General features: G+C 43.9%; 1 protein-coding gene across 2 annotated transcripts in view; it reads left to right on the top strand.

Annotated features, from left to right (window-relative positions):
* LOC147420353 (UDP-glycosyltransferase 76E1-like) overlaps positions 1-22,032 on the top strand; it is a 34,652-nt gene extending 12,620 nt beyond the window's left edge. Inside the window, exons 2-3 of one of the 2 annotated variants that reach the window (XM_086504065.1) lie at positions 20,371-20,457; positions 20,565-22,032. In XM_086504065.1, coding sequence (XP_086360191.1) covers positions 20,371-20,457; positions 20,565-21,505 — 1,028 coding nt within the window. In that variant the 3' untranslated portion in view covers positions 21,506-22,032. The remainder of the gene's footprint in view (positions 1-20,370; positions 20,458-20,564) is intronic. The other variant, XM_086504066.1, reaches the window with a different exon arrangement.
* The last annotated feature ends 862 nt before the right edge of the window (positions 22,033-22,894 follow it).

Consider the following 22,894-nt stretch of genomic DNA (forward strand, 5'->3'; position numbering starts at 1 on the left):
CGAACTTCTATCTCTACTGCTGATGCTGAATGCTTCTGATGCATGTGGATGCATCGATCGATGAAAACTCCTCCAAACGATTGGATGATGCGAATGTAGATCTGGTGCGATGTGAACACCTACCATACGAGTTATCAGGTAGCCTTACTATTGTCGTAGAATACCAGTCTTCATGCTGACTCTGCCTTGCGAGCAAGTACAACCACTCGAATAGTCTTGTCATGAAAGCATTGTGGGTGAAGCTGAAAGGCAAGGGTGCTCTGAGGTAATTCCAAGGGTTCCTTGTCCACGAAAATGGGTGCACGCTACATATGAATGTGAATGCAGAATGGTCATGGATCTTTTCTTCAACAACTTCCATATCCGCATACAAGGCAAGTAGATCTTGGTACTCAAGATTTGGATTTTCGTGTATTTGATGTGGAGATTCCTTCAAAGACATGGCAATGAGGATGGGAGCTAATGAGCCCACGATTGGGATTCGAAGATTCTTTCAAGAAAAAAAACTAGGAGAGGTTCTTTGGATTCTGCTTGGGTACTTAGGGTTCTTTGGTTCTTGATGGTTCGAGGTTTTTGGGTTCTTGGTTCTTGGGTTCTTGGGTTCTTGGTCGTTCTTCCCTTGAGTTCGCGAAGCCGAAGCACGCACAGAGCTCTGATACCAATGCCAGGTGCAGCGGATGTGCTTATGGATTTAGCTCGGATTTAGAACTCCGCACAAACACAAGGGACACTTTACTTCGCTTGAAAGGACTGAATTGAAAGAAAGAGAGAGACAAGAGAGTGGAAAAGAGACGACACAGGGATGTTGGGTCCCAACCCTCAAGGGCCCCCTTGCTCTATTGCCAGAGCAAGTACTTTCTTTATTCTTGCACAAATGCTCAATCAATGACTGAATATTGAGATGCTGATGCTAATGGGTACTGATGCTGGGTATTGATGCTACTGATACTGGGTAGTACTGGTTCTATGGCGAAGACGATGACAACGGCGACGAGGCTATGGCTGAATGCAGAACTGCTAATTGTGTTGATGGTAAAGGGAACTGCAACCACGACGAAGCTAGTGCGGGAATTTGCAAAACGCTGGCCTTGCAAAGCTGAAAACGCTGTTCATGCAAGTTGAAAACGCTGGTTCATGCAAATCTGAAAATGCTGGCTTGCTTATTGAGAAAACGCTGGGCTGCTGGCTGTCTTGGTGCACGGTTTGGTGCACCGCCACTTTCCCCGAGTTCTCTGCTTCTACAAGTGCTAAGGCTGCCCCCTTTTATAGATGCCAGAAAGTTGGTCGAACAGGCTCAAGGCAGCCCTCACGATTCTATTAAAGTCACTTATTAATTAAGTGACCCAACTAAGAGGTGGTTCACGTGGCACAAAATGCCTACATGTTATAAAACCGAGGAAACGATTCCTTAACTATCTAACCAACTCCAAAGTGGCTTGGGATTCAGGACAATGCTTCCACTTGATCAAATGTTCAGGATACGAAGTCTTGCAAGACTTACGAACCCTTGATTAAGAACCGATTCAGGTTCGAGTGGGGCGTAACGGGTGGTATCTTGCAAGTTTGGGACTTGCTCAGAAGGAATCACTAAATCATCCTGCGCTAGCCGTTATTTTAGACGGCTTACGTGGAACACGGGATGTATAGTAATGCCTTGAGGCAAGTCCAACTTATAAAAAACCCCACTTATCTTATTTGTGATCTGAAACGGACCACACTAACGAGAATATAATTTCGAGCATGAAGCAGTTCGGATCGTTTCGGAATCCTTCGGCACTCTAAGGTACACTCACATGCCCTCTTGGAGTTCGCGGGGTTGCTGATGTTGATTAGCGTAAAAAGCGGCACGATCTTGTGCCATCTTGATGCTTTCTTTTGCGATATGGAGCATTTCTTGCATATCATGTAAGAAATCAGCTACCGTTCGCATCTTGATCCCCTTGAATCCAATGGCAGTTGGTGGTTTCGGCTCATAACGGTACATAAGCTTAAACGGGCTATAGCCAGTAGCCGAGTGCTTTGTACTGTTAGAGGCAAACTCAATTTGTGGGAGAACGTTCCCAATCAGATTGACGTCTGGAGACATACGCTCGTAGCATGCCCTCCATAGTTTGATTTATGCGTTCGATCTGTCCATCAATTTCAAGATAATCTTGCATAGACGGGTCTCCAATTTCTGGAAGACCGTTTGCCAAAAATTATTTGTGAATTCTGCACTGACAATTTCGTCAGGCAATTAATATAATTTGTATAAATGTTCCACAAAGAGCTGAGCTAATTCGTGGCTCTTTATGGTGGAACATATAGGGATAAATTGTGCAATTTTTGTGAGTCGATCGACGACGACCCAAACGGCATCGTGCCCACCATTGGTTCGAGGTAATCCAATCACGAAATTCATAGAAATGCTCGTCCATTTGCTATTAGGAATTTGCAAAGGATGTAATAACCCAATGTGTTTTTGTTGTTCAGCTTTGTTGAGCTGACATTGCGCGCATTCCCTCATATACTTTTCAACAAAAGCTTTCATGTGCGGCCAATAAAAATACCGGCCAACCAAGGCCAAAGTACGATGTATGCCAGGGTGTCCTGCACTGGGTACATCATTACACGAACAAAATCTGCTTGCGGGTATCCTCATTAACGGGCACACACACTTTGTTTTGCTTGAAAAGTAATCCATTACGAATGGAAGACTTCTCCGCTACCTTTCTCTCCGTAGCCAGCTCAGAGGCGTCCGTATCACCGTAGCTTTCCGGGTTACATATTCCCTCTTGGACTCGTTGCCAAATTGCACCAAAGTGACGATTGTTTTGGCAACGCCCTTTGAGAGAAAGAAGTCAGTCGAAATTTCAGCAAACGAAAGAGTAGTGACCTCCGGAATTCTACTAAGGGCGTCAGCTACCATATTGGTAGCACCTTACGGTAGTGTATCTCGAAGTCGAACTCTTGCATGAGTTCGGTCTACCTTGCCTTCCGACCATGAAGGTCGGGCTGATCATAGAGATATTTCAAAGAATGGTGGTCCGTCCATACCACGAAGCGGGCACCAAAGAAGTAATGACGCCAAATTTTCAAGGCATGAATGACCACCAACAATTTCTTCTCCTGTGTGGAATAACGTGTTTGCGCTTATGGCCCTCAAAAGCTACAGGCCGCTCATCCTGATATAGGACAATGCTAATTGCATAATCGCTGGCATCCGTTTCCACCACAAAGGGTTTGTTCGGGTCCACTATTGGCAACATTGGTGCAATAGTAACAAGCCGCTTCAATGTTTGGAAACATTGGTCGAGCTCATCAGTGATCGACGGACTAACACTATGCTTTTTGCTTTGGACGCCCTTTTGCAAACGAGTAAAAGGGTTCGGCAATACGAGTAGTCCTTGATAAACTTCCGAAAGAAAACCGTAAAACCCAAAAAGGATTTCACTTGCCTGATCGTGCGAAGAATGTGTCAATCCAGCACAACACGTATCTTGGGGGTCAATGCATATGCCATTGACCGAGATGACATGACCTAGATACAACAATTCCGTGCGAAAAAAATCGCACTTGCTTTGCTTCGCATATAATTTTTCTCGTCTCAAAACACATAAGACGAGACGAAGGTGTTGCAGGTGCTCCTCTAGTATTTTGCTGAAAATCAAGATATTATCGAGGAAAACAACAATCCACTTTCCCGAATACAGACAAAAGAGATCATTCATCATTTGTTGGAAAGTGGCAGGAGCGTTGGCCAACCCAAAGGGTAACACCGAAAACCGGCAATGTCCATGTCGTGTACGAAACGTGGTTATCGAGACATCACGCGATGTATCCATAATCTGATGGATGGTACCTGTCACAAACTGCTGACGTGTCAAAGCCCTGAAGAAGGGAGCCAACTTGCAAATGTCAGCCGAGGAGCTTAAACCCTCAGAAGAACAAGTAACAAAAGAAGAAGTCCGACCAACTTATGGGGACCCCGTCCAATGGGCCCCAAGTAACATAAAGGATTAAAATAAAGCAGGACCCGCACACACACGCAAACTGATGACGTGGCAGATTTTCGAAAATTGCGTTGACATGATGATGTGGCAGGCTGTACGGATTTGCGCGTTTTGCGTTGACTGTTGTACGGGATTCCGTGATTTATGTTGGCAGCTTTTTGGCATTGCTTTTGGATCAGAAGCTTTTGAGCTTGAAGGCTTTTCATGTAAACTGCTTTTCATAGGCCAAGGGCCTTTAAATATGTGCTAAGGGCTCATTCTCTGGCATGCTTCCTGGAGAAGGTGCAGAGTCTGAAGTACCGGCTTGTACTGAGTTGATGCAATATAAAGAAATACCGAAAGGGGCGCTAAGGTTTGGGGCCAATACTCTCTGGGTTGGAATTTCGCCACTACGTGTCGCGTGTCGTCTCTCTCTCTCTCTCTCTCTCTCTCAATTCAGTTGTTATTGAAACCCTAAAAGTCTGTTTAGTCTGTTCTTTTCTATTGGTATGTGGTGCCCGTCTTGTGACAGTGGTATCAGAGCATCAGGCGTGTGCTTTTCTGAAAGCATACCGGTCCCACAACAGAGCAAACCAGAGACTTCTCGAATTTATTTGAGGTATCTTCACCCTCCAACCCGGACTTATTAGCCACTCTAACCCTTACTTCATCGCGCATCGGGCGCGCTCCCGTCTTCACCGCTGATGTCTTACAAGGCATAAGCCATTAAGATCACTTGCAAAAGAAGGATCCAAGATTTGTTTTGAGTCACTATTTTTCTCAGAGGCAGTGCCATGCAGATGTTGATGTCTGCAGCTACCAAGCAACACACTCCGAGGACTTGGCAAGCTTTCAAGAAAAATTTTGCCCGAAGTTATATGGTTTCTCACATCTTCCTTCGGAGTGCAACTTCTGGCAGAGTGGGGTATCCTGAAATGCTTGCCATGGAAACCCTAGTAGATTATAACTTGAAATTTCTCTACATCTCCTAGTAGATGTCTCTTCACGAGCAGATGACCTTGGAGGTCCAATGTGATTGCTATCGTGGGAGTACCATCGCCGCCAAAGAGACATTGTCTGTCCAGGAGCTGATGGACCATGTTGTGCTCGGCTACGACCTTATAAAATGAACCTAACCTTAATTTTTGGTGCAGGTTTCAGGATGGGAAGTCGGTCGACTTTTCGAGCTCTAGAAGTGTCGAGTGCTTTTTAAGTTTGAAATCTATTTGAGAACTTGTTTGGTGATCCTGTTTGGAATTTGTTTGAAATGGATGGTATCTGTTTTGAACCTATCCGATTTGAATTGTTTGACTCTGGTTTTAATACTGGTTTCAATGATTGGTGATTTTACTCCCGGGTGGAGTAGTGAGAAATGATATTTGAGAATGCTTGTTCATACTCATGGCCTGGATCCTTGTGGTTATTTGCGGGGGGAGCATTGAATGATTGAAAAGTGCTGTTTTTACTCATGGCCCGGACCCTTGTGGTTATTTACGGGTGGAGTATTGTTGTTGTTACTCATGGCCCGGACCTGGATGGTTATGCAGGAGTAGTAGTAAGAAGTCTAAGTAGTGGTTACTCTCAGCACCTCCAATCGACGCAGGCTGCGGTCTGGGGGGCGTTTGGTTGTAAAAGGCCTCTATATCTAATGGCCCGGACCTTTTTAGGTTATTTGCGAGAGGAGTGATGAGGGAGTCTGTAACAAACTGCTGACGTGTCAACGTCTAAAGAATGGAGCCAACTTACAGATGTGGCTGAGGGGCCTAAACCCTAAGAAGAACAAGTAACAGAAGAAGTCCTATCAACTTATGGGAACCCCGTTCGATGGGGCCCCAAGTGACATAAAGGAAGAAAATAAAGAAGGATCCGGACACACGCAAAAACTGATGATGTGGCAGATTTCCGAAAAATTGCGTTGGCATGATGACGTGGCAGGCTGTACAGATTTCCGTAAATTACACTGGCAGCTTTTGGCATTGCTTTTTGGACGAGAAGCTTTTGAGTTTTAAAGACTTTTTGTTGGGGATAAAGGCCCCCTGTGGCCCCCCTCTTGTATAGTGTACACATACTTATACTCAAAACTCACTTATAAGTGAGTACACACATTTTTATTAAGTGTCCGGCCACTTTGGCCGGATAACTTATAAGTGTACTTAATAAAACAAAGAACCCTCACAAAACACAATAGTGGGTTTCTTACGTTTGAGTCTTCTCTCTCTCTCTTTCGATCTGTTGCGCATCCTTCTTCCTGCATTGTGTGCCCATCTCCTCCTGCTCTTACACACTCCGTGCACTCAGCAAACTGGTATCAGAGCAAGGCTACGTGCCTTGGGCGAATCTTTCGCGCGTAGGAAGGAGTTTCTCTCTCCTGCGCAGATTTTCTCTCTCTAGAAACAGCAGCGCAGCAGTTTTCTCTCTCTTCTCCAAGTACGGTACGTCGACTACCATTGCTTATACGCTGAAAACAGGGAATTACAGGTCCAAAACAGGTGTTTTTGGCTAAAAACAGGCCATTTTCTGCATATTCAGGTGTATAAACAACAAAAACAGGTTTACAGGCTGTCACAGGGCACTTTGGGGAACCCAATTTCACGTTTGGAATTGGGGCTTTCTACCACTTTGCTGAAATTTGTCAAATTTCAGCAATTATTGGCGACAAAACGTGGGGCTTTTGCTAATTTGAGCAAAAACTATCAAGTTTACTCCTTACAAGTGGAGGTGGCGAAGCTACAGTGGAGAATTGAGCAGTGAGAATTTGGGGCTTTTGCTGAATTTTGAAAAATTCGGCAAAATTTCACTTATGTACTTACATTTGTGGTCAATTTGAGCAGAGAGATTGAGGCTTGTGGAGCCCACAGGTGTTTATTCAATTATTTGAGCAACTTTCACCTCTTATGTGTATTGCCAAATGTACTTTATGCAGTGAAACTGTGGCATGTACAACATTGGGGTCACTGCAAATGCATTTGGTGATGTATACTTGATGTGAGGTTGTTCTATGCGTTGAGTTTGACATGCTCAATATGTCATCTTGCTGAAAATTTTACTTTTGAAGTAAATAAATTACAGCATTATATTTGCTCTTGCAGGCACTTTTACAGTGTATATTTGCATTTGCTTTTGCGGTACAGTGATTGTATTTCTTGGCTGAAAATTATCAGCTTTTGTTTTGCCTCATTATGGCTGACACTTCGTCATCCTCGGACTCTAAGAGCCTCTTTGAGATCCGTAGGTTTGATGGTACAGGTTTTGATCTGTGGAAGGATCGCATACAGGGCATTCTTTTCTTGAAAGAGTGCGATGATGCATTGTCTACAAATAAGCCAGAGGGTATGTCAGATGCAGATTGGACTAAGCTTAACAGGAAAGCCATTACTTACATCAAGATGGCTGTGACTGATGATATCCTTGTTGATATCAAGGGACTTGACACAGCTATGGCTGTGTGGGATAAGCTTAAAGCAACTTATGAGAATACGACTCCTGTAAATCAGGTCCATCTCATGAGGAAGCTTGTAAGCTTAGAGCTTGATGAGTCCAAATGTGTCTCTGATCACTTGAATGCCTTTGGTGGGATTTTGAGTCAGTTGAGTGATTCAGGTTTGCAGGCTTTTGAGGATGATAAGCTCAAGGCTATCTTTCTACTTATGACATTGCCAGAGTCTTGGGAAGCATTGGTTGTTTCTTTGAGTAACAATCCCAACTTGACCTATGATGGTGTGCGTGGTTCTATCCTCAATGAGGAGATTAGACGCAAGTCAAGTGGAAGTGGCAGTGGATCAGCCTATAATGTGCGTGGACGCAATGAAAAAAGGCAAAATGTTGCAAATAAGCAAAGAAATCGCAGCAAAAGCAAGGAAAAACAACAAGACATCACTTGCTATCAATGCGGAAGAAAGGGGCATAAAAAGCCCGATTGCAGGTATTTTAAGAAAGAGCGGGAGCGCAAGAAGCAAATGAATGCAAAAGGCAAGAAAAATGACAAAGAGGGCAACTCTACCCTTAAGGAAAGTGAGTCTGAAAAGGCAAATGTGATCTCTAGTGTTGTCATTAAAGAGATTGATGAAAATGAAGACACTAGTGATCTTTGTGTTGCATCTTTAGATCCACATGTCATGATTGTTGAGGATATGCATATCACTAAGCATGATGTGATAGATGCTTTGCTTTCTACTCATGATGGCCTGTCACAATCTTGGATTGTTGACAGTGGTGCCTCTTTTCATGTAACTCCCTCTTTGGAGTGTTTTGCCTCATACATTGCAGGAAACCTTGGAAAAGTGTATTTGGGCAATAACTATGTTTGTGACATTGAGGGAGTTGGCATCATACACCTTGCACTTGATAATGGCCAGGAACTCACTCTTCATGATGTTAGATATGTGCCTGGTATCAAGAAGAGTTTGCTTTTAGTTGGGCAGTTGGATAGCAGAGGCTTCTTCACTACATTTGGTGGTGGCATGTGGAAGATCCAAAAGGGATCTATGCTTATTACTGGAGGCAGTAAGAAGGGTACTTTATATTATATGCATTGCAAGGCATTACCTGGTCGTTTTGTCGCAATTGTAGAAGTGCAGTCACACATGGAGCTTTGGCATAAGCGTCTTGGACATATGAGTCATAAGGGATTGCAGACTCTTTCCTCCCTTGGTAGGATTGATGTAAAAGGCTCTAAACTTGATTTTTGTGATGATTGTGTACTTGGGAAGCATGTAAAAGCTTCTTACTCTCATGGAGCCTCTAAAAAGGCTAGTATTTTGGATCTTGTACATTCTGATGTATGCACAATGCCAATAAAAACTCATGGTGGTTCTCGTTACTTTGTGTCTTTCATTGATGATTGTTCATGTAAACTATGGGTTTATTTGCTTAAGGATAAGAGTGAGGTTTTAAATGCATTTAAAAAGTTCTATGCCTTTGTTTGTACTCAAAAGGGTTTGAAACTTAAATGCATACGTACAGATAATGGGGGGGAGTATGTTTCTAAAGACTTTAATGTTTTTTGTGGTGAGAATGGGATTAAAAGGGAGCTTACTGCCCCTTATAATCCATCTTCAAATGGTGTGGCTGAGCGTATGAATCGCACGCTATGTGAGAAGATTCGGTGCATGCTGTCTACAACTAATCTCTCGCAATTGTTTTGGGGAGAGGCACTTAAAACCGCAGTGCATATATGCAACCGATCTCCACATCACTTGATGGTGGTATCCGTGAAGAGGTTTGGTCTGGCAAACCGGCTTCATATGACCACTTGAAAGTCTTTGGTTGTGAATGCTATGTACATGTGCCTGTTGACTTGAGGACCAAACTCGATATGAAATCCTTGAAAGGCATCTTCTTGGGTTATGGAGATGAAGGTGAAATGGGATATAGAGTTTGGATTCCGGGGTCACATAAGGTAATTCGCAGCCAGGATGTGGTATTTAATGAACCTAAGCTACTGAAAAATGCCACATCCAGTGACTTTGATAAGAAAAAGGTGAAATTTCAGCATGATCAGTCACTTCCACAGCCATTTTCTACTGAAAATTCCTTCTGTGCATAACCCTTAGCAACTAGACGTGCTTTGTACTTGGGTTTGTCATCAACACATTTGACCTTATAAACCCACTTGTTAGGAATAGCCTTCCTTCCTTTGGGCAAAGGCACACGCTCCCATGTATTATTTGCATACAGTGATTGCATCTCAGATTTCATAGCAAGCTCCCACTTATTCTTGTCTTCACAGGACTGGGCCTCTTTGTATGTAAGAGGCTCTCCCTCTGTTGCTAATTGGACTATTTTCTTATTATTAATCTTTTCTTTTTATGATATTTTATTATGTGCACTAAGAACTGTTAAAAGATTATAGCTACAGGAACTGCCATCAGGAACGGACAACTCTGATGTGTCATTTGATGGGTGACGGTAAACATCGCGAAGGAGTTTTCGTAAGTTCGGTGGAAAGGGCCGGGTTTCGAGTGCCTTTGATGCGTCACATGATGGGTGACGGGTGCATCAGTAAGGGGGCATCCCGTAGGCTAAGGAGGAAATCCGAACTGAGTAAGAAAATAGGCGTAAGAACGCAAGCACAAGAATAAAGATGGGTTCAATGAAGCTTTTTACAAAAAGCAGGAACAATCGCGGGAAGGCAGACGCTTTCCCGCGAGGAATCTATGTTTCGTGCATGTGGTGGTTGCATCCAGGGACGCCTGGGAAGTGTTGTTAAATGCATTGGTTTTAACTTATAAGGTTTTATTGAGTTTTTGGGCAGGTTTAGACCAATTTTAAAATATACCGGCCGCCCACTTAATAAGTGGGCAGCCACTTAGAAGATAAAGCAACAAAACCAGCCAGCGAATTCTCTCTCCCTATTTCGGGTAGAACAGCGGAAAAAAAAAAAAAAAAAACCGGCCGCGATCTCTGCGCGAGCAGTTATTCGTGCCGTGGTCAGGGAGCTATAAAAGCACCACATGCCCTCACTCACGGGGGGTACCAACATCAGCAAGAGAAGACTCTGCTGCAAGAGATCGCGAGACTACGAAGCACGGAAGTCGCTTTTCCTGCGCAAGAACGACAGGTATCTATTGTGGATTCGCCATACGAATTGTTGTCGCGTGTTTGTGTGGTTTGTTTTGCAGGAATCTCCCGTCTTACGGGAAGGCCCTTCACGGGAAGTACGGCTTCACGCCTAAGTCCCTTACGGGAAAGTACGGCTTCGCGCCTAAGTCCCTTACAGGAAGGAACGGCCTTGTGCCCAAGCCCTTTACGGGAAAGCACGACCTTCGGGTCTAAGATTACAGAACGGAGGGGTTTCCTCGGGTTCTCGTGCTTGTATACGAATTCTCCTTGAATAAAAGAATACTCTTAACGGGGGGGACCAGCCCATCTTCTGGTCCCCAATATTGTGTCGATCTTCTCCCTTCTCTCACATTTGCAAAGTATTTTAATTTTCAGATTTTCAAGTGCTCGTGTACGCTCCCGTTTTGTGATATCCTCATCCGTCAACAAGACACAATCCAAAGAGGGCTGAAACCTCAAAGGGTGTCTTCTTACACGTGTAGACCGCCTCATCCAATGATCTACATTAACCGGCAAGGGTTCTACATCATGCGGAACATTAACCCCATCAATTAAAGGCTGATTTTCAGCATTTATACGCTGCAGTAATTGATTTTCAGCATGCTGATTTTGACCCTCAGGCTGAATTTCAGCATCCTCTTGCTGTCCATTATCATTTGGCTCAATGATAACACGCTGACCCTCATGACCAGCATCAAAAGGAGCTGAATTTTCAGTAGAAAATGGCTGTGGAAGTGACTGATCATGCTGAAATTTCACCTTTTTCTTATCAAAGTCACTGGATGTGGCATTTTTCAGCAGCTTAGGTTCATTAAATACCACATCCCGACTGCGAATTACCTTATGTGACCCCCGAATCCAAACTCTATATCCCATTTCACCTTCATCTCCATAACCTAAGAAGGTACTTGAACGTTTTCATATGGCTGATGCTAAGCCTCGTGGTGTGCCTTAACCGCCACACTCAAAGCTTAGCAAGCTTGATTGCCCAAAAGATGATGCTGCCAAACAAGTCATGAAAGGGATTCCTTATGCATCCGCGTGTGGTTCTTTGATGTATACCATGGTTGCTACACGTCCAGACATTGCTCATGCAGTGGGAGTTGTTAGCCGGTTTATGTCCAACCCTGGCAAACCACATTGGGAGGCAGTGAAATGCATCTTTAGATATTTGAAAGGTACACAGGACATATGTATATGCTATGGTGGGAGTACACTTGCGCTGCGGGGTTATTGTGATTCGGACATGGCAGGTGATCTTGACACTAGGAAATCTACCAGTGGGTATGTCTTCACACTTGCCGGAGGTGCTATTTCTTGGTGTTCAAGGTTGCAAAAGATTGTGGCACTGAGCACTACAGAGGCTGAATATATTTCAGCCGCAGAGGCTTCTAAGGAAGCCATATGGCTTGGCAGGTTGGTCAGGGATTTTGGTCTTCTTGCACATGCTTCAGTGCTTGGTTGTGATAGTCAGAGTGCTGTATGCCTGGCTAAGAATGCCATGTTTCATGCTCGTACCAAACACATAGATGTGCGGTACCACTTTATACGACAAGTCTTGGATGATGGTCTTGTCTCACTGACAAAGATCAAAACACAAGACAACCCTGCAGATGTCCTCACTAAGAGTCTTGCAAAGTCTCAACATGAGCATTGCATACGCTTAGTGGGAGTTGCTTAAAGGTACCACATTGGGCCTTTAAGTGGGAGGTTGTTGGGGATAAAGGCCCCCTGTGGCCCCCCTCTTGTATAGTGTACACATACTTATACTCAAAACTCACTTATAAGTGAGTACACACATTTTTATTAAGTGTCCGGCCACTTTGGCCGGACAACTTATAAGTGTACTTAATAAAACAAAGAACCCTCACAAAACACAATAGTGGGTTTCTTACGTTTGAGCCTTCTCTCTCTCTCTTTCGATCTGCTGCGCATCCTTCTTCCTGCATTGTGTGCCCATCTCCTCCTGCTCTTACACACTCCCTGCACTCAGCACTTTTTATTGTAACTGCTTTTCAGGCCAAGCGCCTTTAAATATGAGGCTAGGGCTCATTCTCTGGCATGCTTCCTGGAGAAGGTGCAGAGTCTGGAGTACCGGCTTGTACTGTGTCGATGCAATATAAAGAAATATCGAAAGGGGCGCCAAGGTTTGGGGCCAATACTCTTTGGGGTGGAATTCCGCCACTCCGTGTTGCATGTTGTCTCTCTCTCTCTCTCTCTCTCTCTTTCAGTTCAGTTGTTATTTGAAGTGCTTAAAGTTGTTCAGTCTGTTCTTTTCTATTGGCACGTGGTGCTCGTCTTGTGATAGTGGTATCAGAGCATCAAGCGTGTGCTTTTCTGAAAACATACCGGTCCTACAAAAGAGCAGACAGAGCTATTGGAATTTTAGTTGAGGTATCTTCGGTCTCCAACCCGGACTTATTAGCCACTCCCACCCTTACTTCATCGCGCATCGGGCGCGCTCTCGTCTTCACCGCTCATGTCTTACAGGGCATAAGCCATTAAGATTACTTGCAAAGAAGGATCCGATATTTGTTTCGAGTCACTGTTTTTCTCAAAAGCAGTGCCATGCAGATGTTGATGTCTATAGCTACCAAGCCGCACACTCCAAGTACTTGGCAAGCTTTCAAGAAGAAAATTTGTCCGAAGTTATATGGTTTCTGACATCTTCCTTTGGAGTGCAACTTCTAGCAGAGTGGGTATACTAAAATGCTTGCCATGGAAACCCTAGCAGATTATAACTTGAAATTTCTCGACATCTCTCAGTAGATGTCTCTTCACGAGTAGATGAGCTTGGAGGTTCGGTGTGATTGCTATCTCTTGGGACTACCATCGCCGCCAAAGAAACACTGTCTGTCCAAGAGCTGATGGACCATGCTGTGCTTGGCTACAACCTCATGGAAGGAACCTAACCCTAATTTTTGGTGCAGGTTTCAAGATGGAAAGTCAGTCGACTTTTCGAGCTCGACTTATGTCGAGATTGCTTTTTAAGTTTAAGTTCTGTTTGATCTTGTTTGTGATCGTGTTTGGAATTTTTTTGAAATGGATGGTATCTGTTTTGAACCTGTTTTGGTGCCGATTTGAATTGTTGACTTTGGTTTGATACTAGTTTCAATGATTGGTGATTTTACTCCCGGGTGGAGAAGTGAGAAATACTGTTTTGGTATTGTTTGAACCTCGGAACGACGTAGGCCGATGCCTGGGGAGCGTTGTGTTGTATGGTAGAAAACCTTCGAACTACGTAGGTCGATGCCTGGGGAGGGTTTGGCCCGAACCTTTTTAGGTTATTTGCGGGGGGAGTGACGAGGTAGTCGTTGAGTGGCTTCATACCGCAGACCATTTGTCTCGGGGGAGTGCTCAGCGGCACTATTTATTGTGTCTTGTAACATGCATTTGTAAGCATTTAGGTTGCATTGTGATGTGCCAATTACTGAATACTCCTAATTGGATGAGATTGCCTGGGTATATAATTTTAGTGCATCAAGACACCCGTGGAAGGTCAGTACGGTCTGGGTGTGATGGCTAATTTTACTACGCCGGAATATCAAGAGTTCCGATTTGGACGAAAGGAGAAGCTAACTCCTTGATCAAAAGAGTAGAAAGGAGAAGCCAACTCCTTGATCAAAACAACCGAAAGAAGAAGCTAACTCCTTAATAAAAAGAGCAGAAAGGAGAAGCTAACCCCTTGATCAAAACAGCCGAAAGGAGAAGCTAACTCCTTGATCAAAAGAGCAGAAAGGAGAAGCTAACTCCTTAATAAAAAGAGCAAATTGATTGTCCCTCGGAATGACCCTTGGAAATTTTTGAGCTAACTTGAGTCGTTTTGCAGATATGCTGTAATCGCGGATGATTACTCTCTTTCAAGAGGGGGAGATGCAACAAACTACTGACGTGTCAAAGCCTAAAGAATGGAGCCAACTTACAGATGTGGCCGAGGGGCCTAAACCCTAAGAAGAACAAGTAACAGAAGAAGTCCTACCAACTTATGGGGACCCCGTTCGATGGGGCCCAAGTGACATAAAGGAAGAAAATAAAGCAGGATCCGGACACACGCAAAAACTGATGATGTGGCAGATTTTCGAAAATTCCGTTGGCATGATGACGTGGCAGGTTGTACGGATTTCTGCGTTTTGCGCTGGCTGATGATGTGGCAGGATGTACGGATTTCCGTAAATTATGCTTGCAGCTTTTGGCATTGCTTTTTGGACCAGAAGCTTTTGAGTTTTAAAGGCTTTTTACTGTAACTGCTTTTCAGGCCAAGGGCCTTTAAACCATAGTAACAGGGAATGGCCGTTTTCAGGTCTCCGTTCCCCGTTTCCATTCCAAGTTCCCGTCCCGAATCCCCGTTCCATGTTTCAAACGTGAGTACCCGTAACAGGGAATGGCATTTTGTTCCGCGTTCCGGTTCCCCGTTACCGTTCCGGTTTCTCGTTCCTGGTAACTATGCTTTAAATATGAGGCTAGGGCTCATTCTTTGGCATGCTTCTTGGAGAAGCTGCAGAGTCTAGAGTACCGGCTTGTACTGTGTTGATGCAATATAAAGAAATACCGAAAGGGGCGCCAAGGTTTGGGGCCAATACTCTCTGAGGTGGAATTCCGTCACTCTGTGTCGCGTGTTGTCTCTCTCTCTCTCTCTCTCTCTCTCTCTCTCTCTCTCTCTCTCTCAGTTCAGTTGTTATTTGAAGTGCTTAAAGTTGTTCAGTCTGTTCTTTTCTATTAGCACGTGGTGCCCATCTTGTGATATAGTCGTTAAACAGCTCATGGCCCGGACCTGGATGGTTATTTGCAGGGGGAGTGTTCATCGGTGGCTTTATGTTTCTATGTCTTGTAACATGCATATGTGAGCATTTGTGTTGCATTGTGATGTGCCAAACGTTGAATATTCCTAATTGGATGAGATTGCCTGGGTACGTAATTTTAGTGCATCAAGACACCCGTGGAAGATCAATACGGTCTGGGTGCGATGGCTAATTTTACTACGCCGGAATATCAAGAGTTTCGATCTGGACGAAAGGAGAAGCTAACTCCTTGATCAAAAGAGCGGAAAGGAGAAGCTAACTCCTTAACAAAATAAGCAAACAAAAAGTCCCTCGGAATTTTTTTTTGAGCATTTTTTATTGAGCTAACTTTAGTTGTTTTGCAGATATGCTGTAATCGCGGACGATTACTCTTTTTCAAGAAGGGGAGATGTCACAAATTGTTGATGTGTCAAAGCCCTGAAGAAGGGAGCCAACTTGTAGATGTCGGCCGAGGGGCCTAAACCCTAAGAAGAACAAGTAACAAAAGAAGAAGTCCTACCAACTTATGAGGACCCCGTCCGATGGGGCCCCAAGTAACATAAAGGATTAAAATAAAGCAAGACCCGCACATACACGCAAACTGATGACGTGGCAAATTTTCAAAAATTGTGTTGGTATGATGACGTGGCAGGTTGTACGGATTTTCGTGTTTTGCGTTGACTTGTACGGAATTCCGTGATTTACGCTGACAGCTTTTTGGCATTGCTTTTGGACCAAAAGCTTTTGAGCTTGAAGGCTTTTCATGTAAACTGCTTTTCATAGGCCAAGGGCCTTTAAATATGTGCTAAAGGGCTCATTCTCTGGCATGCTTCCTGGAAAAGGTGCAGAGTCTGAAGTACCGGCTTGTACTGAGTTGATGCAATGTAAAGAAATACCGAAAGCGACGCCAAGTTTTGGGGCCAATACTCTCTCGGGTGGAATTTCGCCACTCCGTGTCGCGTGTCGTCTCTCTCTCTCTCTCTCTCTCTCTCTCTCTCTCTCAATTCAATTGTTATTGAAACCCTAAATTTTTTTTCAGTCTGTTCTTTTCTATTGGTACGTGGTGTTCGTCTTGTGACAGTGGTATCGGAGCATCAGGCGTGTGATTTTCTGAAAGCATACCGGTCTCACAAAAGAGCAGACAGAGCAAACCAGAGACTTCTGGAATTTATTCGAGGTATCTTCGCCCTCCAACCCGGACTTATTAGCCACTCTAATCCTTACTTCATCGCGCATTGGACGCGCTCCCGTCTTCACCGCTCATATCTTACAAGGCATAAGCCCTTAAGATCACTTGCAAAAGAAGGATCCAAGATTTGTTTTGAGTCACTATTTTTCTCAGAGACAATGCCATGCAGATGTTGATGTCTACAGCTACCAAGTAGCATACTCCAAGGACTTGGCAAGCTTTCAAGAAAATTTTTGCCTGAAGTTATATGGTTTCTCACATCTTCCTTCGGAGTGCAACTTCTGGTAGAGTGGGGTATCCTGAAATGCTTGCCATGGAAACCCTAGTAGATTATAAATCGAAATTTCTCTACATCTCCTAGTAGATGTCTCTTCACAAGCAGATGACCTTGGAGGTCCAGTGTGATTGCTATCGTGGGACTACCATCGCCACCAAAGAGACATTGTCTGTCCAGGAGCTGATGGACCATGTTGTGCTCGGCTACGACCTTATGAAATGAACCTAACCTTAATTTTTGGTGCAGGTTTCAGGATGGAATGTCGGTCGACTTTTCGAGCTCTAGAAGTGTCGAGATTGCTTTTTAAGTTTGAAATCTGTTTGAGAACTTGTTTGGTGATCCTGTTTGGAATTTTTTTGAAATGGATGGTATCTGTTTTGAATCTGTCTTGGAGCCGATTGTAATTGTTTGACTCTGGTTTTAATGCTGGTTTCAATGATTGGTGATTTTACTCCCGGGTGGAGTAGTGAGAAATGATGTTTGAAAATGCTTGTTGATACTCTTGGCCCGGATTCTTGTGGTTATTTGCGGGGGGAGTGTTGAATGATTGAAAATTGTTGTTTTTACTCATGGCCCGGACCCTTGTGGTTATTTACGGGGGGAGTATTATTGTTGTTACTCATGGCCCGGACCTGGATGGTTATGCGGGAGGAGTATGAAGAAGTCCGAGCAGTGGTTACTCTCAGCACCTCCAAACGACGCAGGCTGCGGTCTGGGGGGCGTTTGGTTGTAAAAGGCCTCTATATCTCATGGCCCGGACCTTTTTAGGTTATTTGCGGGAGGAGTGATGAGGGAGTCGTTGAACAGCTCATGGCCCGGACCTAGATGGTTATTTGCCCGGGGGGGGGGGGGTTCATCGGCGGCTTTATGCTTCTATGTCTTGTAACATGCATATGTGAGCATTTGTGTTGCATTGTGATGTGCCAAACACTGAATATTCCTAATTGGATGAGATTGCTTGGGTACGTAATTTTAGTGCATCAAGACATCCGTGGAAGATCAGTACGATCTGGGTGTGATGGCTAATTTTACTACGCCAGAATATCAAGAGTTTCGATCTGGACGAAAGGAGGCTAACTCCTTGATCAAAAGAGCGAAAAGGAGAAGCTAACTCCTTAACAAAAAGAGCAAACAAAAAGTCCCTGGGAATTTTTTATTGAGCTAACTTGAGTTGTTTTGCAGATATGCTGTAATCGCGGACGATTACTCTCTTTCAAGAAGGGGAGATGTCACAAACTGCTGACGTGTCAAAGCCCTGAAGAAGGGAGCCAACTTGTAGATGTCGGCCGAGGGGCCTAAACCCTAAGAAGAACAAGTATCAGAAGAAGACGTCCTACCAACTTATGGGGACCCCGTCCGATGGGGCCCCAAGTAACATAAAGGATTAAAATAAAGCAAGACCCGCACACACACGTGAACTGATGACGTGGCAGATTTTCAAAAATTGCGTTGACATGATGACGTAGCAGGTTGTACGGATTTCCGTGTTTTGCGTCGACTGTTGTACAAAATTTCGTGATTTACGTTGGCAGCTTTTTGGCATTGCTTTTGGACTAGAAGCTTTTGAGTTTGAATGCTTTTCATTTAAACTGCTTTTCATAGGCCAAGGGCCTTTAAATATGTGCTAAGGGCTCATTCTCTGGCATGCTTCTTGGAGAAGGTGCAGAGTCTGAAGTACCGGCTTGTACTGAGTTGATGCAATATAAAGAAATACCGAAAGGGGCGCCAAGGTTTGGGGCCAATACTCTCTGGGGTGGAATTTCGCCACTGTGTCGCGTGTCGTCTCTCTCTCTCTATTCAGTTGTTATTGAAACCCTAAAAGTCTGTTCAGTGTGTTCTTTTCTATTGGCACGTGGTGCCCATCTTGTGACAGTACCCGGAATGTAGATCGTTTTGGTGAAATAACGGGCACTTGAGAGTCGATCCATAAGATTGTCGATGCGAGGTAACAGCTCTTATTCTTTACGGTGACTTTATTGAGACCTTTGTAATCCACGCAGAAGTGCATCTCATCGTCCTCCTTTTTGGCGAGAAGAACCGGAGCGCCCCACGGAGATTTACTAGGTTCAATAAAACCTTTGGCAAGATAGGCTTGAAGCTGCCTAGCTATCTCGTCTTCCTCTCTCGGGCTGAACATATAAGGTTGTCAAGAGACGGGATAGCTACGAGACCATGCCCACGAGACACTGGAAGCCCATATGGTAAAGCCAACGGAAAGACGTCCGCAAATTCAGCTAAAAGAGAATCCAAATAATGCTTAACAGTTACATTGCAATGAGAGAAGAGAGCTCAGAAGTTTCCGATGCAATAATATCACTTTTTGAAAGAAGAGAATGACGTTGAGACGGGAAATTAACAACAAAATCTTTAACCCAACGAACTGCAAGTTACACATTGGAATCATGAGACAACACATTGAATTCGCTAGCTGAAAGTAGATTTATATCATAATCGGCGATCAGGGAAGAAGGAGATCCCTCAACATGGCATGTAACAAACTGCTGACGTGTCAAGCCACTAAACAACGGAGCCAACCTTCGGATCCCAACTGAGAGGCCTAAGTCCTAAAGCAGTAGAACAAGCAGAAGCAGTAGAAGAAGTTTTACCAACTTGCAAAGTCTTGCTGAGTGGCCTTTTTTTAAAAGAGGTTCCCACCAACTGATGGGACCCCGTCTAGTGGGGCCCAAGTGACCTAAAGACATTAAAATCAAGGAAGACCAAGGCACACACACAAAAGAATTGCATATAAAATTGATGACGTGGTAGGAGCTGTACGGATCGCCTGCAAAACATGTTGACGTGGCACCTGTACGGATTTTCACAAAATGCGCTGATAGCTTTTGGACTAGTTGCTTTTGGACCAATTGCTTTTGAGTTTGAAGCGTTTCAGGTAACTGCTTTTCATAGGCCAAGGGCCTTTAAATTTGTAAAAATTAAAAGGTAAGCTAACACACCGGTATTTAGTTAAGTTCAGGAACTACCCGGCTTTGGATCCCAAGTGTATGGAGGACCTAGCAGGTACTCCTCAAATTTTAGAGCTTTACCTTGAAGCTTTTGGTTTAACACCGACTATTCCAAAAGTTACTTATGAAGCAACAGGTTGAATCTGGTGTGGTGCAGACCGCACAAGAGGGGAGTTACTCCGCTCCTTTGTCACAGGTTACCTCGATGAATTAAAGTCACTGATTTCTTTTTGAGATTTGAGGGATATTGATGGGCTAACAGTATTCTGCTGAATGACTTTATGTAAACTACTTTCAAATGGAAACCCTAAAAATGAATTTGTTACATGTGCTCTCTTATGTGTATATTGTTTGAGTGTATGTTTGAAAGACGAAATGGTTGCAACATTTTCGTCTTGTTCACCTGAGGGGTGCTGTGGATATGATAGTAACGAGATTTAGTCAATCAAGACGTGTCAAAGATTAGCGCGGTCTGGATGTGATTGCTAAATAAGTTACAATGATCATGATTCTCATCTAAGATCTTGACGGGGATAGTGATGTGAAAGTGATGTGATTGTCGTCTTTGTGAAAGTGCTGGATATATGTGGTCTAGTATGTCGGTACTTTTTGTCCTGTGTCCATTTTCCAGGGGTAATCGAGGATGATCACAATTCTCTCAAGAGGGGGATATGTCACAAAGTGATGACGTGGCAATTTTGGCAAAGCGTTCCAATGGGTATTCATATGTGATTGAATATGTTTTAAGTCAGTGGCAACTGAATCAGGATAACCTTCATAGCTACTGCTGTACTCATGTTGATCTCTTTGCTTGTGTCTAAACAGAGGGTGTTGGAGATAAATGGATTGTGGATGCTCCTTTGGTTGATTTCATTCCTGGACTTCCCGCGTTCCACTTAACTGAACTTCCAAGGGAGCTGCTCGAGGCAACAGATGTCTCAAATTTCAGGTTTCAATTTATGCTCAAAGCTTTTGCATGTGCCAAAGATGCGAAGAGAATCCTGGTCCATTCTTTGTATGAGATGGAGAGCCATGTGTATGAGTCAATGCACACGCGAGGCTTCCCCATCTATCCTGTAGGCCCACTATTGAATGATGCCACGTCTGATTCTGCAGTCTGTCGAAGGGATCAATGCCTAGAGTGGCTTGACAAGCAAGGCCCAGCATCTGTGGTGTATATATCATTTGGGACCATTGCAAAGCTTAGCTTACAGGAGATGCATTCCTTGGCTCTAGGGCTTGAAGTGAGCGGTCGGCGGTTTCTTTGGGTCATTCAGATAAAGTCTCTTCATGGCAGCAGTTTACGAGAAAGCTTGCCAGAGGGTTTCATGGAGAGGACCGTGTCCCAGGGTAAGGGTATCATCGTGACATGGGCGCCACAGATGGACGTGCTGAAGCATGTTGCTGTGTGTGCCTTCATCTCACATTGCGGCTGGAACTCCACATTGGAGAGTGTGTGGGAGGGGGTGCCCATGGTGGCGTGTCCTCGAGCAGCAGATCAGAGGTGCAACGCAAAGCTTATTGTGAAGGTGTGGAAGTTTGGAGTGGAGATGCAGAGGGAGGATGATGGTACCTTCACAACAGAGGCAGTGCAGAAGGCAATCAAGGACGTGATGGGAAACGAAGAGGTGAAGGAGAGGGCCCTTCATTTCAAGCAAGTGGCTAGAGAGACCATTGCTCATGGACCATCTCATTCCAACATTTTAAGTTTTGTGGATTATCTTCTCCATCTTCCTGTTCCTGATAGTAATTGCTCTTCACATTAAAGATGCCAATTTTATTTTATTTTACTCCCAAGAACACAGCTCAATTGGTTGAGCCCTGAGGGTCAACGAGTGCTAGCTCAGTTGATAGAGCAAGAGCTTGTTGTGTCCGAGGTCTTGGGTTCAGACCCCCTTGACAGCTCGTGTGACACGTAGCCCTTATGGGCTGTTCCCCAAGTCTATATGATGGGTTGGCCTACCTTATCCAGCAGGATGCTCCACCTCATGGAGTCGGGGGTGTGAGTTGTTAATTCAAGTTGTAGGTATCTCTCTGAAAAATTTGTCAAGCCCTCATAATGTAACACGAAGATTGAGGGTTCGACGCCTGTGTTGTGCTCGATGGGTGAAATTCAATGACTTCTTTACCTCAGTGAACTCTTGGGGGCAATTGTGGTGCATTGGATAAGCCTATCATTAGCACTGCATGGAAAGTTAATGATGGCAAGCTTTTTTTATCTCTTGGAAAAGATACTTGACCTTTGTTTTCCTATTTCAACGAAGAGGGGAAATGAGTCTCTACACTTTTCTCACCCTCATATGTATAGGCCATTTTGACTTTTTATTTTGTTTTGATGTACTAAGCAATGGTTTGTGTGTTTTTCAAGGTGAGTGTATGTGACATACAATTTTCATAGCATCTAATACTTGAACTTAGGATTAGAAGAACGGTACGCAAGGAAGATCTGAGAAGTTGCACTTTATGTTTATTGAATCCAATCTAGTGTTACAATTCAATGTACAACTAGGATAAGGAAACATCTTGTCCACTAATAAAAACACATACTTCGGTTCATTATCCCTCGGAATAGAGGGTTTTGTAGTCAATCAACAAGCTTAAATGCTAAGGTCTAGAATACTAGGATATCCAATTCCGAATCGGGAGGGAAAACGTAGAGGACGGTTCCATCTTGATGGCTTAAATTCATTGTAAGAAAGAAAGAAATTAAATCATATGTTTTCTAGAATGCAGAAGAAAAAAGCATGGAAACCTACCAATGCTCCAACCAAAACATAGAGTTACCATGCTGGTAGTGAGTGAAAAAATTAATACACTTGTATTTGATCGTGCCACATGGCAAGCGACTGTAAGATACAAGAGGAGTCTAGAACATGAGGCACTCACACGTAGCTATCCTTGAGGGAAAACAGATAGAAGTCGTACTTGTATCAATGGCCATATAATTTGGTGTTCCAATCAACACATTTGCACTTATATGAGACCCATATCAAAACAAAATGATTCCTAATATGAATCATAATTATATCCAAGGAAACGACTAAAGAAAACCAAGGGAAACTTTGGAGTTAGGGTTGCAAGAATGCACACTTAGCTTGGGGACGGAGAGAAATTTCAAGGAACACAATAGAGAATCTATTACGTTAGCCATAGAG

This window comes from Adiantum capillus-veneris, chromosome 28 (assembly GCF_014529385.1).
Source record: "Adiantum capillus-veneris isolate H3 chromosome 28, ASM1452938v2, whole genome shotgun sequence".
Taxonomy (NCBI): Eukaryota; Viridiplantae; Streptophyta; class Polypodiopsida; order Polypodiales; family Pteridaceae; genus Adiantum; species Adiantum capillus-veneris.